This window comes from Nicotiana tomentosiformis, chromosome 6 (genome assembly GCF_000390325.3).
Source record: "Nicotiana tomentosiformis chromosome 6, ASM39032v3, whole genome shotgun sequence".
In the NCBI taxonomy this organism is placed as follows: domain Eukaryota; kingdom Viridiplantae; phylum Streptophyta; class Magnoliopsida; order Solanales; family Solanaceae; genus Nicotiana; species Nicotiana tomentosiformis.
The window spans coordinates 11,826,484-11,840,997 of record NC_090817.1 but is presented as its reverse complement, the minus strand read 5'-3'; the positions used below and the strand labels follow the sequence as shown (position 1 = coordinate 11,840,997).

Below are 14,514 nucleotides of genomic sequence, written 5' to 3'. Positions count from 1 at the left end.
CCCAGTGAGTTTGCAAATTGCTATTTGATAGAAGCTGTGGATGTGATCATGGAGGAAGGTGATGAGGCACTTAATACAAACGACCCTCTTACGGCATGCCTCATGAACTTAGAATAGGTAAATGGTGAGGACTTGGCAGAGTGGGTGTTGGCTCTTAAAGGCCAAGGGTACTGGAAAAGAGAGCTCAAATTCGAGTCTTTACACTTAGAAGAAAGAAAGACCCCTCCAGCTAAGCCATTGATCGAAGAGCCACAACAGTTGGAACTAAAACCGCTACCATCTCACCTCATGTATGCTTCCTTGGGACCTAACTCAACTTTACCCATTATTATCTCATCTGGTTTGTTAGATGTGCAGGCAAAACAACTTTTGCAGGTGTTAATGGAGTGCAAGACTGCAATTGGTTGGACCATTGCAGATATTAAGGGTATCAGCCCGACCTTCTGTATGCATAAGATTTTACTGAAAGATGGGCACAAACCTTCTAGAGAACATCAAAGAAAGCTGAACCCCAACATGAAAGAAGTCATGAAGAAGGAAGTGATCAAGTGGTTAGATGCAGAAATCATTTTCCCCATCTCCGACAATAACTGGATTAGCCTAGTTCAGTGCGTGCCAAAGAAAGGTGGAATGACTGTGGTGCAAAACAAGAACAATGAGTTGATCTCAACAAGAACAGTCACGAGATGGCGAATTTGTATGGACTATAGAAGATTGAACAAGACCACCCGAAAAGACCATTTTCCCCTGTTGTTTATTGATCAGATGGTAGATAGATTGGCAGGGAGGTCCCACTTCTGCTTTTTGGATGGATACTTGGGGTATAATCAGATCTCTATTGCCCCGGAGGATAGAGAGAAAACATCATTCACCTGTCCATATGGAATCTACGCTTTCCTGAGAATGTCATTTGATCTATGCAATGCACCCGCCACATTCCAAAGGTACATGATGGCCATCTTCGCAGATATGGTAGAGGACATAATGGAAGTCTTTATGGATGATTTCTCAGTGGTGATAAACTCATTCGATGACTGCCTTAGGAATCTGAAAAGAGTGTTGAAGAGATGTATAGAGACTAATTTGGTTCTAAACTGGGAAAAGAGCCATTTCATGGTACAGGAAGGTATAGTCTTGGTGCACCTAGTGTAAAGTAAGGGCATTGAGGTGGATCGTGCAAAGGTTGAGGTAATAGAAAATTTGCCACCACCCACTTCCGTCAAGGCAATAAGAAGTTTCCTTGGCCATGCCGATTTCTACAGGCGGTTTATAAAAAAAATTTCCAAGATTGCTAACCCTTTGTGTAAATTGCTTGAAAAAGATCACCCCTTTGTGTTTTCTGATGACTGCAGGGTAACTTTTGAGGAATTGAAGAAGAGGCTGGTGTCTGCACCTATCATAGTTGCACCCTACTGGGAACAACCATTTGAGCTGATGTGCGATGCAAGCGATTATGCTATAGGAGCAGTACTGGGGCAGCGAAAGGAGAAGGTCATACACTCAATATACTATGCAAGTAGAACCCTGAGTGGTGCCCAACTAAACTACACAATGACCGAGAAGGAGATGCTAGCAGTGATGTTCGCATTTGACAAATTCAGGTCATACCTGATAGGCTCGAAGGTAATTGTTTATACTGACCATGCTTCCCTCAGGTACCTAATTGAGAAGAAGGATTCAAAGTCGTGCCTGATTTGATGGGTGCTGCTACTACATAAATTTGACCTGGAAATCCATGACAGAAAGGGAATGGAGAACCAAGTGGCGGATCACTTGTCCAGGTTGGAAGGAGCAAAGAAGAAGGTTGAGGTAGACGAGATCGTTAAAACTTTCCCGGATGAACAACGGTTGGCCACAAGCCTTGAGGTAGCGCCATAGTATGCAGATATTGCAAACTACCTGGCAAGCGGTATTATTCCCCACGACCTATCCTCTGTACAAAAGAAAAAGTTCTTCCGTAATTATCGTATGTACTTTTGGGATGAGCCTTATCTATTCAGGATTTGTGTTGATAACATGATCCAGAATGTATTCCCGAGATAGACCAATCTTCTATTTTGCAGGCTTGTCACGCATCCCCATATGGTGGCCATTTCGGGGGAGCAATGCCAACTGCAAAAGTGTTAGAGTCGGGCTTCTACTGGCCGACATTGTTCAAAGATGCACACTTCTAGGTGAAGGGTTGTGATGAATGCCAACGGACCGGGAATATTTCCCGCCGACATGAGATGCTCATGAACCCAATTCAGGAGGTGGAAGTGTTTGATGTGTGGGAAAGTGATTTCATAGGGCCTTTTGTCAGCTAATATGGCAACAAATACATACTTGTAGCTGTGGACTATGTGTCAAAATGGGTAGAGGTTGTGTTGCTCCCTACAAATGATGCAAATAGGATCATTGGTTTTTTGAGAAAGAATATATTCACCCGATTTGGCACTCCAAGGGCAATAATCAGTGATGGAGGCACTCCTTTTTGCAATCGAGCTTTCGCAAAGTTGTTAGAAAAATATAGTGTGTGCCACAAGGTTGCCATCCCATATTACCCACAAACGAGTGGGCAAGTGGAAGTTTCGAACAGAGAGATAAAGAGCGTTTTGACAAAGACCGTGAATGCTACAAGAACGGATTAGGCGAGAATGTTAGATGATGCATTCTTGTCTTATCGTACCGCTTTCAAAACTTTGATTGGCATGTCGCCGTATAAATTGGTGTTTGGGAAGGCGTGTCACTTACCCGTGGAGTTGGAGCATAAAGCTTTGTGGGCATTGAGGCAACTGAATCTCGATATAGAAGATGTGAGTATAAGTAGAGTCATAGAGTTGCATGAGCTTGATGAGTTCCGCTACCATGCTTTTGATAGCACAAGACTATACAAGGAGAGAATGAAGATGATGCATGACAAAAATATTCTTGAGCGGAGTTTTAAACCTGGAGATGTGGTATTGCTATACAATTCGAGATTGAAATTATTTCCGGGCAAGTTGAAGTCAAGATGGTCAGGACCATTTCGCGTGGTAGAGATGCATTCAACTGGAGCCATCGAGATTACATCGTAAGATGGATCCCGCAAGTTCAAAGTTAATGTGCAAAGCCTAAAACATTATCAAGGCATGGTTGAGGAAGATAAAGTGATCTCGACCTTGTACTTGAAAAACCCTTAATAAGGAATAGCTCGAGTCGTGCCGTGATATTAAATCAGGCGCTTCTTGGGAGGCAACCCATGGTTTTGTTGTAATTCATCGTGCCGCGACGTTAAATCAAGTGCTTGTTGGGAGGCAACCAAATTTGTGTTTTTCTTTATTTTTCGTGTTTGGTTTTAAATTGTGGAAGTATTGACATGTTTATGAATGTTGCAGGAATGAGATTGTGCGAATTGGAATGACTCGGGGTAAAGAAATCATGACAAAAGGCCGAAGGTGGCTAAATTTGAAAAGCTGAAAAAATGGCTAGCACTGGGCTCGTCTAAATCTGCTCCTCGCGCGAAGGCAGACGCGGCCTAGGCCAGCCAAACGAAAAAAAAATAGTAAAGTGGGGGCATGGCGCGCCCCACTTTGCAAAATTGTTTTTCTTTATTTTCGGCTAATTTTGTTTCCCAGGTATGTTATTTCAAACACCCCCAACCCTTGTTCTCTCTCCCAACATAACATACCCCTCCAGTTTCCTGTCCTCTCTATTCCCAACCCTCAAGCCCCGCTTTTGCCTCTCCCTCTCACACCAAGACCCCCCTAATCCCTCGTACGAACTGGTAAGACCCTCCCCTCTTCTTTTCTGCTCGTTCCTATCCCTTCCCCTATGTAACAGACCCCTCCCGTTTCCCTTAGGTTTATTTTTTGCTTTTCTCCTTCTTTTTTGATATGGTTTATTTTAGTAGGTAATTGAATTTCGAATTTTAGAGCATAGTTTGCTCAAGATTTTGTTGGTTGTTGTGCATAGTGAGGTGACAAACTATAATTTCCACCACCTCACTCAAATTGGGAGGGCAAAACACATGTTACTTGCATTGAAACATGATGGTAAATATTATGCATATAAGGTGTTCGAAAAACTGCCCGAATGAGAATTTTGATAGGTTTTGCGAAGTCTGAGTAGCAAGACTCATTGTTTTGGTAATATCAACATCTCTTGAGTGTGGAGTAGCCGTTTGGGGTCTTTGCACTTAAATTGCATTCATTTTAGAACGAATGTCAACCCGCGACCAACTTAGGCACGACTCGTGCACGACGTGTGCATCGTCCTACCCACTTGATTTTCAATGATGCTAAGTAATCTTATATCAATGCAATTAAGTGGTAGTAGACACGTGTACCCTGGTTGCACACTTACGCTTTCGGGCTAAGTGTGTGGTGCAATGTATACTGCTATGACTCAATGTTACATATTATACTAATATGTGTTTTGTATCTTTTGCAGGTGATATGGCCGTCTTTAAAACACCAACTAGAAGCCATGGAGCTTGTGGTAGTGGTAAGCCACCCTCAAAGAAACCACCAAGTGACAAGAATGTAGTGGAGAAGGGTGCTACAGAGGCACAAACAAAGGCTAGGCATGCTAAGGAAAAGACTGGAACTTCTGAGGTGGACACTGAGGCCACCAACCTGAGCACTGAGCAGCCTGAGATATGATGAGGGAGTTTCTGACACCCACTATACTATTAATCATTTATTGTATGTTTATGTGATATTGTGCAACTGGGGACAGTGCACTCTCTTAAGTGTGGGGTGGGGGTGTCAGAATTTAATTTTTGTGGCAGCATGTGTTTAATTGTTAGTGATATATTTTGCTATGATCACACTCAAGGCCATTGTAATTGTATAATTGTAGTTAGCTTTTTATTGGCGTAATTTCGGATTTTCTTTAAACCACGGTTCTTTTCCGAGGATGCCATTTTTTTGAACCGGATAGTCTTAGGTAGTTTTTTTTTCTTTCTCAAACTTTTAAAAGAATTTGTAGACTTTGCCCGATGATGGATTGCCTAGACAGATTTCTTGAGGGTTTAAAGTCTAAAAAAAAAACTTTTCCTTTGTTTGTTTTGAACTGATATTGGAATGGGAAGAGATTGAGTATTGTGCTTCATGACATATTTTATATCGGGGCTTAGACCTGGAGCATTTGTGCTTAGTACTTTCCTCGTAATTCTTGTGATTATGTGCCTTGAGAATATATGTGACTTTACTTTGACTCTTGGGCTCATCTTTTGACTCCTGTTATGTACTTCCTATATGATTTAGTTCTATGATGACTGTGCTTAGCTGCTTTAACTTGAGAGTCAGGTCTGAGCCGTCTTGAGTAGGTCATGTTCATTATACGAGGTGAGAAGTTTGAGTTGTACTTTGTGCCATCCCATGCTAGTCTAAAATTTGCCCCGTGTGTGAGTCGAAGCAAAATGATTAAGTATCGTTAGGCTAGGAGATGATATAGGCATTTCTTTGATTGACCATTGAGCCACTTTTGTCCACCGGTGCCAATATTATCCATAGTCAACCCTTTTGAGCCTCTAAACCTTTTCCTTGGCACCCACATTACAAGATTAATTCCCCTTGTTCTTAATCAAATCTTGTTCACCCTTTACTTTCGAAAGCACTCAAGTCACTATAAGAGTAAAGAGAGAGACCGGGTAGCTTTTGAGTGGAACCATAGGAAGGCCGAGAAGGCGCGTTGTGTTTAAATGAATTACTAGCTAGAAACACCAAAATTAAGGGGAGTGTAAAAAAGGAAAAAAAAAAACAAAAAGATTTTGAAGTACACCTCCTAGGTATTGATTCGGGCTAGTGAGCATCTATGTGATGATATGCTTAAAGAAGAAGGGCCTAATTGTGTATTGGTTCGTGGCATGATATTGACTTGGTCGTGATGAGAAGGTGTTTGAAAGTGAAGTGTAGTGTATTAAAGTGCTTAGGAGGGATAGTCACTATTTTTTCCAAATGTATCCTACCCGTCCCTTAGCCCACATTACAACCTATGAAATCCTACTTGATCCGAGTCCGTGCGAACTTAAATTAGTCAAGTCTTACACTACGGGCAAGCCTATGGTACAAACTTGGGTGGCATATGAGTTATTTTTGCGAGAGTGAGTGAATTCTTTCGATTGGAGAGTCCTTAACATATACTTAAACTTATGTTTGAGTGTGTGGACTACTTCCTCTCTTTGATTTGTTGGTAAGGGCATATGATTTGTAAAATATTGGTAAAGGCCTTAGTTTTTGAGTTAGCACGAGAAGCGAGTCTTTGTTTGGGATGTATTGGAGTCAAATTTTGAGGTTAGGATGTTAGCGAGAGTCACACAATTATTTTAATTAATCTTGGCATGACGTAAAACTTGAGGAAAAATATGAATAGTGCTTATGCTAGGTTCTAAGCATTGGTATAAATCATTGTTATTGGCGTGAGTCTTGAGTAGGTTTGGAAATTTGTTTCTTGCCAATGTGCTTAATTTTATTCGCTCGAGGACGAGCAAAAGTCCAAGTGTGGGGTGGTGATAAATGGCCAAAAGTGCATGATTTTGAGTGTATTTTCATCTCATTTGTCGTGTGAGTTGCAGGAGATTACATGATATTTGAAGTGAATTATACTCATTACGTATTTCTTATTTGTAGGAGTGAGCTTGAATGATAATGGAGCAAAAGATATCAAATTATTGCAAAAAGAAAAAAAATAGAAGGATTGGGAGCTCGTCTATTCTCGTGCATGGCATGAAAATGGACGCAAAAAAGGAGAAAAGTGAAGGCACAAAACAGCGAAGCTAAGCAAAGGCACGGATCGCTTCGCGAAATGAAAGAATTTCAAAAGCTGAATCCGCGTCAATGGGCGCGCGACGTGCGAAGGCAGACGCGGATTCCAACTTTTTCCATCCGAAGTGGGATTGAAAAGTTCCGCCCCTTAGCAACCCTAACTGATATAAATACATCAAAGAATGACTTTTTAAGGGTTACACAACATCTTTGAAGGCAAGAACAAGCAAGGAGCAAGACGGAAGATTCGAAAACGAGTTTTTATCTTTCTTCTTCCCTTTTCTATTATTGGTGATGAATTCTTATATTGTCGTTGTCAAAATAATTATGAGTAGCTAAACTCTTTATTCTTGGGTTTGATGGAACCTCTTGGAGGATGAATTTTTGTTGCGTTTAATATAAGTTTGCCATTGGAATTTCTCTACTTGTTCCACTACGTGATTATTGTGGTTGATTGAAGGTCCCTCAATTGACTATGTTTATTTAGTGTGTATTACTTGTAAAAAGGTACATATTTAGGTAGTTGTTGAACAACATCACTCCTAACTTATATGAAGGATAAATACGGAGGGTTTAAAGGTGGGATTAGGAATAATAAAACTTTGGTGCGGTCTTAGGGAGCGGTAAACTAGTGCCAGCTAGCGTAGTTCGGAAGAATACGTCTAGTAAATTATTGTATTTGCTCGGAAGAGAATTACGACACCTAAAATGCTCACGATTAGTAGAGAGTATCTAGGCAAATTTATAGGAGACGTAGCAGGGAGGATTCCGATAAGAGGGAAAATCATAACCCTAAATCTTTCCAATCTTGTCTACAACATTTGCTTTGTTAGTAATAAAATTATAATTTTTTAATTACCTTGCTTTTAGTTAGTAAATACTCAACTCATTATTCAATATTTCTGAAAGTTGATTACTTGAATTCTTGCGAAACTAGCAGTTGTGATTAGTAGGTTAATTCCCTGTGGGATTCGATTCCGGACTTGTAAAGCAGATTATATTTGTAACGACCGCTTATTCCTTTTTATAAGGCATAGTTGGGCGTGATCAATCCTTTTATTTTAAATTCATGTATTATGCTAATGTAATATTATTTTTCGGCATTTAGATGATAGTTGTATTATTATACGTAAAATTTCTCTCATTAATTAAATTTTATTTTTTCTTCATATAAATAAATATTTAAATCATCACATGCCATTATTAACGTGCAATGCACGTTCATAGATAATAGTATATATATATATATATTTGGTGGTGGTGATGACCAACGGTGGTGCTTGCGAATGCCGACTAGAGGCGGTGGTTGGTGGTGGTTTTGGTTGATGGTGGTAGTTCTTGGTAGTAGCTAGTGGTGATTGGTAGTGATGTCGATGGTTGAGGATGGTCGTGGTGGGTGGTGATAGTTAATGATGGGTGTTGGTGTTGGTGTTGGTTGTGATTGAGGAAGGTGATGGTGGGTGGTGGTAGTTTATAATGGTGGGTAGTGCAGCTAGTTGTTGATGGTGATAGGGTGGTTAGTTGTAGTAGTTGAGGTGGATAATTGTGTGCTTGTGGTTGAGAATGATGGTGGTGGATGGCATGATGGTAGTTGATAATGATACGCACAATTAATAATAAATGTTGATGATAGCATCTTAATGAAATTAAGTATTTGTTATAGATCTTAATCATACATACTTATTCAGATCTATAACAAAGACTTAAATGAAGCAAGTACGATGATAACATCATACTTCATTTAATTAAACTCAAATAATTAACCATTGAGAAGGGAAGATCAATTGGCCAATAATGTGACTCGAATAATAAACTCTTGCTCAGTAATTCGTTTTTGCTTTTTTAGGCGTTGCCTATGATTCAACTTAAAAGAATTAAATGAAAACTATACACTTTCGTGTTTAGACCGGCAAATAGACTTAAAGTAGAAAACCTTTGATACTTTTCGACCCTGATCAAATTTTAGTGTATGATTGAAGTTGTGCTAAATTGCCAATGCCTGTTTTATCTTTGTTGTCAATGGAGAAATCAACTAGTCCAAAAGAAGACCTCTTTAGAAAAAGTATGCCGAGATTGGTGAAGTTAATTGATACAAAGATTCAATGTGGTCCTTTGCTTTGCGCATTAGCCGGCATGAAGAAAGTGTGGCATTTTGGACAAAATAGATCGTGTCGGAAGCAGAATTTTCATCAAAGAAATTTTAAAATATAAAAAGTACATATACAAAAAATTAAAGGGATTCAATATCTAATATATGTACCTAAAAAAGATTGACTTTATATACACAATATAATTTTTGAACGAATGAAATTCGGCTAAACTCTTTCTGCCCACTTAGCTCCCCAAAGAAGGGGCAAGCTGCTTTACATTATGACGAGCTTTCAGTTTAGCTCGGAAAAACGATTATTCAAAGTTTTTGTCGAATTGTACTTTCTCCGTTCACTTTTATTTATCCATTATACTAAAAATATATTTTTATTTTTATTCATTTTAGCAAATAAAAAAATAAGGCGATCTTTTTTTTTCTATGTTACCCATAGCATTAACTATTCATTTCTCAAATTATTTTGCAAGACTTTTTGAAATGCTATCGTTATTATGGATAAATTTGTAAAATTCATACTTATTTACATTTTCTTAAAAAGAGTGCAAAATCAAAGATAAACAACTAAAAATGATAGGAGGAAATACTAGCATCTCATAGTTAAATAAAAATAAGGAGAGATTATGCATTAATTAATTATGATTAGCTAACTATAATTTATATAAACATACATTATATACCTTTGTGTCAAATTTAGTTTGCTTTGATTCCTAGTCAAACTAAAGATACAACAGCCACATAATTTCAGCTACCGAGTATTATTATTTGCAAGACTTCTTACACGAGTCTTTCAGTTGACCCACCTACCTGAAATGTTCTCCCAGTTTTCCAAAGATTGAGTGAACTTTAACTACAATACAAAAAACCCCAGTTGCCTACAACTAATTTCCACTGTGATCCTTCAAGATTTCCATAAAAAAGTGAACTTTAAGCAGAATATCAAAACCCCAGTTGCCTATCAGCAAGTTCAGTTGTGATCTTTCATGATTTCCATAAAAGAGTGAGCTTTAACGAGAATGCAAAAAATCCCTGTTGCCAAAAAGCAATTTTTACTGTGATTTTTCAAGATTTAGCTATGAAGAAAGGATCTTTAGCTCCTAATCTTAAACTTTCTCTCCCTCCTCCTGATGAAGTTAATCTCTCCAAATTCCTGTAATTACTTTACCTCCCTCTCTCTATATGAGTGTCTCTGTGTGTGTGTGACACATCAAATGTTTCTAAAATAGATACTTATGCTAATTTCAAATCCACTGTCAAAAAAGAACAGTTGGTGCAGTGGTATTGTGTGCCTACTGACCTAAAATCTTGGATCCGTTTCTTATAACACTCTGTATCTGTGGCTTTTTTTTGCTATGTTTATGTATTTTGATGGGAAGTTTTTGGTATTGTTGTATAGGACTGAATCAGGGACTTTTAAGGATGGGGATCTTCTTGTTAATAGAGATGGAGTTCGAATTGTCTCACAGAGTGAAGTTGAAGCTGTACACTTTCTTAATGTTTTACTGTGTCTTAATGATTGTTCTTTTTTGTTCTTGTACAAATTTTATCATTCAGTATTGTGGTATGTTGGTTTGTAAGATGATCGCTTGCTTAGTCTAAATTGGGTTAAAAGAACTTGCATTTGGAATTTTGAAAATTTGAAGTGAAATGTTTAGCTAGCAAATCTAAATGCACGTTGAAGTGAATTTAAGCATTTGAATTTAAAACTGTGTTTAGGAACTAATCTTAGATGAAGGGTCCAAATTAGTATTTAAGCATTTGAATCTAGACCTGGACAATTTTCTTTTACATAAGCGACACCAATTAGTTGGAATTATATTTAGTTATGTTAGTACGTATACTTCAGGTTCAATGTTAGCAAAGAATCTTTCAGTCTTGTTAGAGATTTTTATGCTAGTAGAAAGCATAGAGAACTTCAAGTGCTGGAGAAGCTAAGTTTTTCTATAATTTCGGACTGAGACGGGGTTAAATAGTGCGACATGGATAATGGGGATTCATATAGCAGTGTCAAACTTTTGGAATGAGATGTAGTTATTGTAATCCAGACTTGGGCATTTTGTTGATGTATCTTCTTTGTATGCACTTATGGAATCTATTGCAACTAACATGGCATATTTTATTCTGGCATTTGCAATTTTTTCCTTCAGCCATCAGTTATACAGCCATCAGACAACCAGTTATGCTTAGCTGATTTTGAAGCAGTTAAAGTTATTGGGAAGGGAAATGGTGGTATTGTGCGGTTGGTTCAGCATAAATGGACAGGACAATTTTTCGCTCTCAAGGTATATGTAGCTACCATCTCTATTCTGCTTATCATGGTTGTTGGTGATTCCTTTGATTAGCAGGAGACTGTCTACAACATATCATTTTGATATTTTTCAAGAATTTGGTGTGATATTCCTTTAAAAAATGAAAAGAAGTCCTAATCTGAAAAAAAAAAAAATGAGAGAAGAAGATTTTGAGGATTGCGTCACGAATGAGTAAAGAGCGCAAATGCTTCCACAGACATTTCGTCCCTATTGATTCATTTCTTGCCTTATAACTTCTGTTGTTGGTAGCAATATATGCATTGATTTTGTGGGTTTTATTCACTTAAATATTTTGAAAATATGTCACCTCTTTTTACCTGCAATCTCCACCAATCTACTGGCTACACCGTTTTTTCATCTTACTGACTACCTTAAGAAATTTGTCCTCTAAATGAATAAATACATTAGTTGGTTCTAGTGTCCAATTTTTCATGTGCATATCTCACCGCCTCCTTACTTTACCATCTATGCTTTCTTATTTCCCGCTGTGATGAGCAGTTTTATTTTTATTCAGGTTATTCAGATGAATATTGAAGAGTCCATGCGCAAGCATATTGCTCAAGAACTGAGAATTAATCAGTCATCCCAGTGTCCATATGTTGTCATATCCTATCAGTCATTCTTTGACAATGGTGCTATCTCCATAATTTTGGAGTACATGGATGGTGGCTCCTTAGCAGATTTTCTGAAAAAAGTCAAGACAATACCCGAACGATATCTTGCTGCCATCTGCAAACAGGTAACAAGTGAACAATTTGAGTTCCTCAAAGAGAAGACTTTGCTCGAGTTCTAATCTTATCAAACCTTGCTCCTTCACCAATTAGGTTCTCAAAGGTTTGTGGTATCTTCATCATGAGAAACATATTATTCACAGGGATTTGAAACCTTCGAATTTGCTAATCAATCACATAGGTGATGTCAAAATCACTGACTTTGGTGTGAGTGCAGTGCTGGCAAGCACATCTGGACTTGCTAATACCTTTGTCGGCACTTACAACTATATGTCTGTGAGTATCTGCGATCTTGTTTTTCTAAAAGCGAGTATAATACTAGACCGCCTATGTGTAGTACAATCTGCCTATGCTAAAAACCAAGTTGCTGATGTTCTGTTGTGTGCTACAGCCGGAGAGAATTTTAGGAGGCGCCTATGGTTACAGAAGCGACATTTGGAGCTTGGGTTTAGTTTTGCTCGAGTGTGCAACAGGTGTTTTCCCATATTCACCGCCCCAAGCAGATGAAGGATGGGTTAATGTCTATGAACTTATGGAAACTATAGTTGACCAACCAGCACCAAGTGCACCTCCCGACCAATTTTCTCCACAATTCTGCTCATTCATATCTGTGTGGTAAGTACCATAATTTCAGATTTAACTTGCTTCCAAATCTTACAATCCTCATTAGCTTTGAGCTGACTATGTAGTTGTGTTACGGACTGTTCTTTGAAAGCTCATTACGCAATAACTTGTTTCAGCGTGCAGAAGGACCAGAAGGACAGATTGTCAGCAAATGAACTCATGGTAGAGATTGTTACTTTTTGTCTTTCTCAAAGTTTCTTATTAATCAATTACTCATATAGCGATTGTTTGGAATTCATGAAATCCAGAGGCACCCTTTCGTCACCATGTACGACGACCTGGATATTGATCTTGGATCTTACTTCACATCCGCAGGACCTCCATTGGCAACACTCACTGAGCTATAATTGGTATTTTTGACTGAGCTATACAAGTCTTTGGATCTTGTATGTTGTTTATTTTCCTTATATCATGTAACTGCTATCTGTGTTCTGGGTAGTTTCAACTTGTTAATAGCTGATGCAGTAATCTTTGGCAACATGTCTGGTATTAACAAGTCAAATATAAAGTTGCTTTTCAACCTGTGCTATATAATCTGTGTTTTGGATGCAAACGTTGAGTCTGTGTCTACCTTTTCAAAAACTTATAGTTGTGTTCTATCCTTACCAAGAGTTACGAAAGTCGTGGTTAACCGTTTGCTTGTCTGGAAACATGGATAAGGATTGTGATGCCAAAGAAACCAAAACAATTGATAAATCACCAATTATATGTCATTATAAAAAAATCACCAATTATATGTAGTAAATGGAATCATGGTGAAAAGTTAAAAGCAATCACTCACTTTTTTTTTTGGTGGGGGGGGGGGGGGGGTTGTGTTTAAAAAAGAGAAAGCAAGTAAAGAATCAGCCTCTCAACGATCAAAAAAGAAAAGCCTGTCTAAGTCACTACTGCATTTGTGTTTTCTGTCAATAGCTTTCCTTGATCTGTAGAATTGGCAATTTCAGTCTCTGCTATTTTAGTTATTTTTTTTTCTTGAGGTGCTCTAGGTAAAGAAAAATACTGAATAGGTTGTTTTGGCGCGAGTATAGATTTGTTTTAATCGAACACATTGTTGCAAATGAATTCATCCCAATACTATGTATACCAGCGTGAAAGTGTGGAAGGAAAGAATTAGAAATGAAATCTTAAAATCCCCTTCCCAGAAATAGTGTTCTTACTACTTGAAGATTAAATGTGAAGCTGTTTCATAGTTCGCAAGTAGCATCTCAACGTTCTCTCGATAAACTGCATATCATTGCTCGGACAAACTTCTTGCTTATATCTGACTTTTGACAACATTTATCATAAAGTAAGTGGTCAATTTTAATTTTTTATTTTAATTTTTCATTGTTTGTTCTGTTCCTGCTCAGATCTCACTTTTAAGTTGATCGTCCTGGTCTTGTTTATTGTACTTGTGCTCAAACTTTTGAGTCTGACTTCTTATTCTCGCAGGTTTTCTACAATGACTTGCAAGTGATGTTCCTGCAACCAGAATTTTGGCCGAGTAGCTTTTGCAGTTGTAACGTTCCACGACAGCCATCATTGTAATTTTCAAGTCTTCTGTAGGTAGAATAGGGGGTGTAACTGTGACATTTTCTATTATATATGGGATTCAACAGGAACAACTCTAGATATCCTTTTGATAGGGCTCATCTTTTACATTAATCCTTGGTGTTTGTCTTGGTTTACAATTTGACCTGTGCCTTTTGGCATATAAAGTAGTTTATCATCAGTTCTGAATGGAATGTAAAATATTTGGAGCTCCTATTTCTCCTTGGAATCAACTGAGAAGCTTTTCAATGGATCAACTTTCTTTATCTAGATTGAAGTTTTAAAATTTTGGAAACTAAGGGCAAAATAATAGAAGTTCAGGCCTGAATTTGATCAAATTCATCAACCTATTGAAAATAAGTGTATTACTAAAACTAGGCAGGACAAGTTGGACTATAGCTCCTCTATCCATTTGATCTAATCAAACATTTTAAATTTCTAACTATTTTGTCATTGTCTATTCATTGATTCAATTTGTTCTAATCTAG

General features: G+C 37.9%; 1 protein-coding gene across 2 annotated transcripts; it reads left to right on the top strand.

Moving 5' to 3' along the window:
- The first annotated feature begins 9,601 nt into the window (after positions 1 to 9,601).
- LOC104114283 (mitogen-activated protein kinase kinase SIPKK) lies at positions 9,602 to 14,296 on the top strand. Of its 2 annotated transcripts, none has more exons than XM_070177114.1 (9): positions 9,602 to 9,984; positions 10,229 to 10,313; positions 10,980 to 11,114; positions 11,656 to 11,880; positions 11,966 to 12,148; positions 12,264 to 12,487; positions 12,613 to 12,658; positions 12,745 to 12,846; positions 13,928 to 14,296. In XM_070177114.1, the coding sequence occupies exons 1-8, from the start codon at positions 9,908 to 9,910 to the stop codon at positions 12,841 to 12,843; spliced, it is 1,074 nt and encodes a 357-aa protein (XP_070033215.1). In that variant the 5' UTR covers positions 9,602 to 9,907; the 3' UTR covers positions 12,844 to 12,846; positions 13,928 to 14,296. The 2 variants fall into 2 exon arrangements, with proteins under 2 accessions (XP_070033215.1, XP_070033216.1); XM_070177115.1 differs by having other exon boundaries at positions 9,760 to 9,984; positions 12,745 to 12,882.
- The last annotated feature ends 218 nt before the right edge of the window (positions 14,297 to 14,514 follow it).

Bases quoted from the DNA above. Each gene is read 5' to 3' on its own strand.
- LOC104114283 (XM_070177114.1), top strand. From the start codon at position 9,908: ATGAAGAAAGGATCTTTAGCTCCTAATCTTAAACTTTCTCTCCCTCCT. The intron at 11,881-11,965 runs GTAACAAGTGAA...TTCACCAATTAG, and splicing joins TTGCTGCCATCTGCAAACAG to GTTCTCAAAGGTTTGTGGTA. The intron at 12,488-12,612 runs GTAAGTACCATA...AACTTGTTTCAG, and splicing joins TGCTCATTCATATCTGTGTG to CGTGCAGAAGGACCAGAAGG.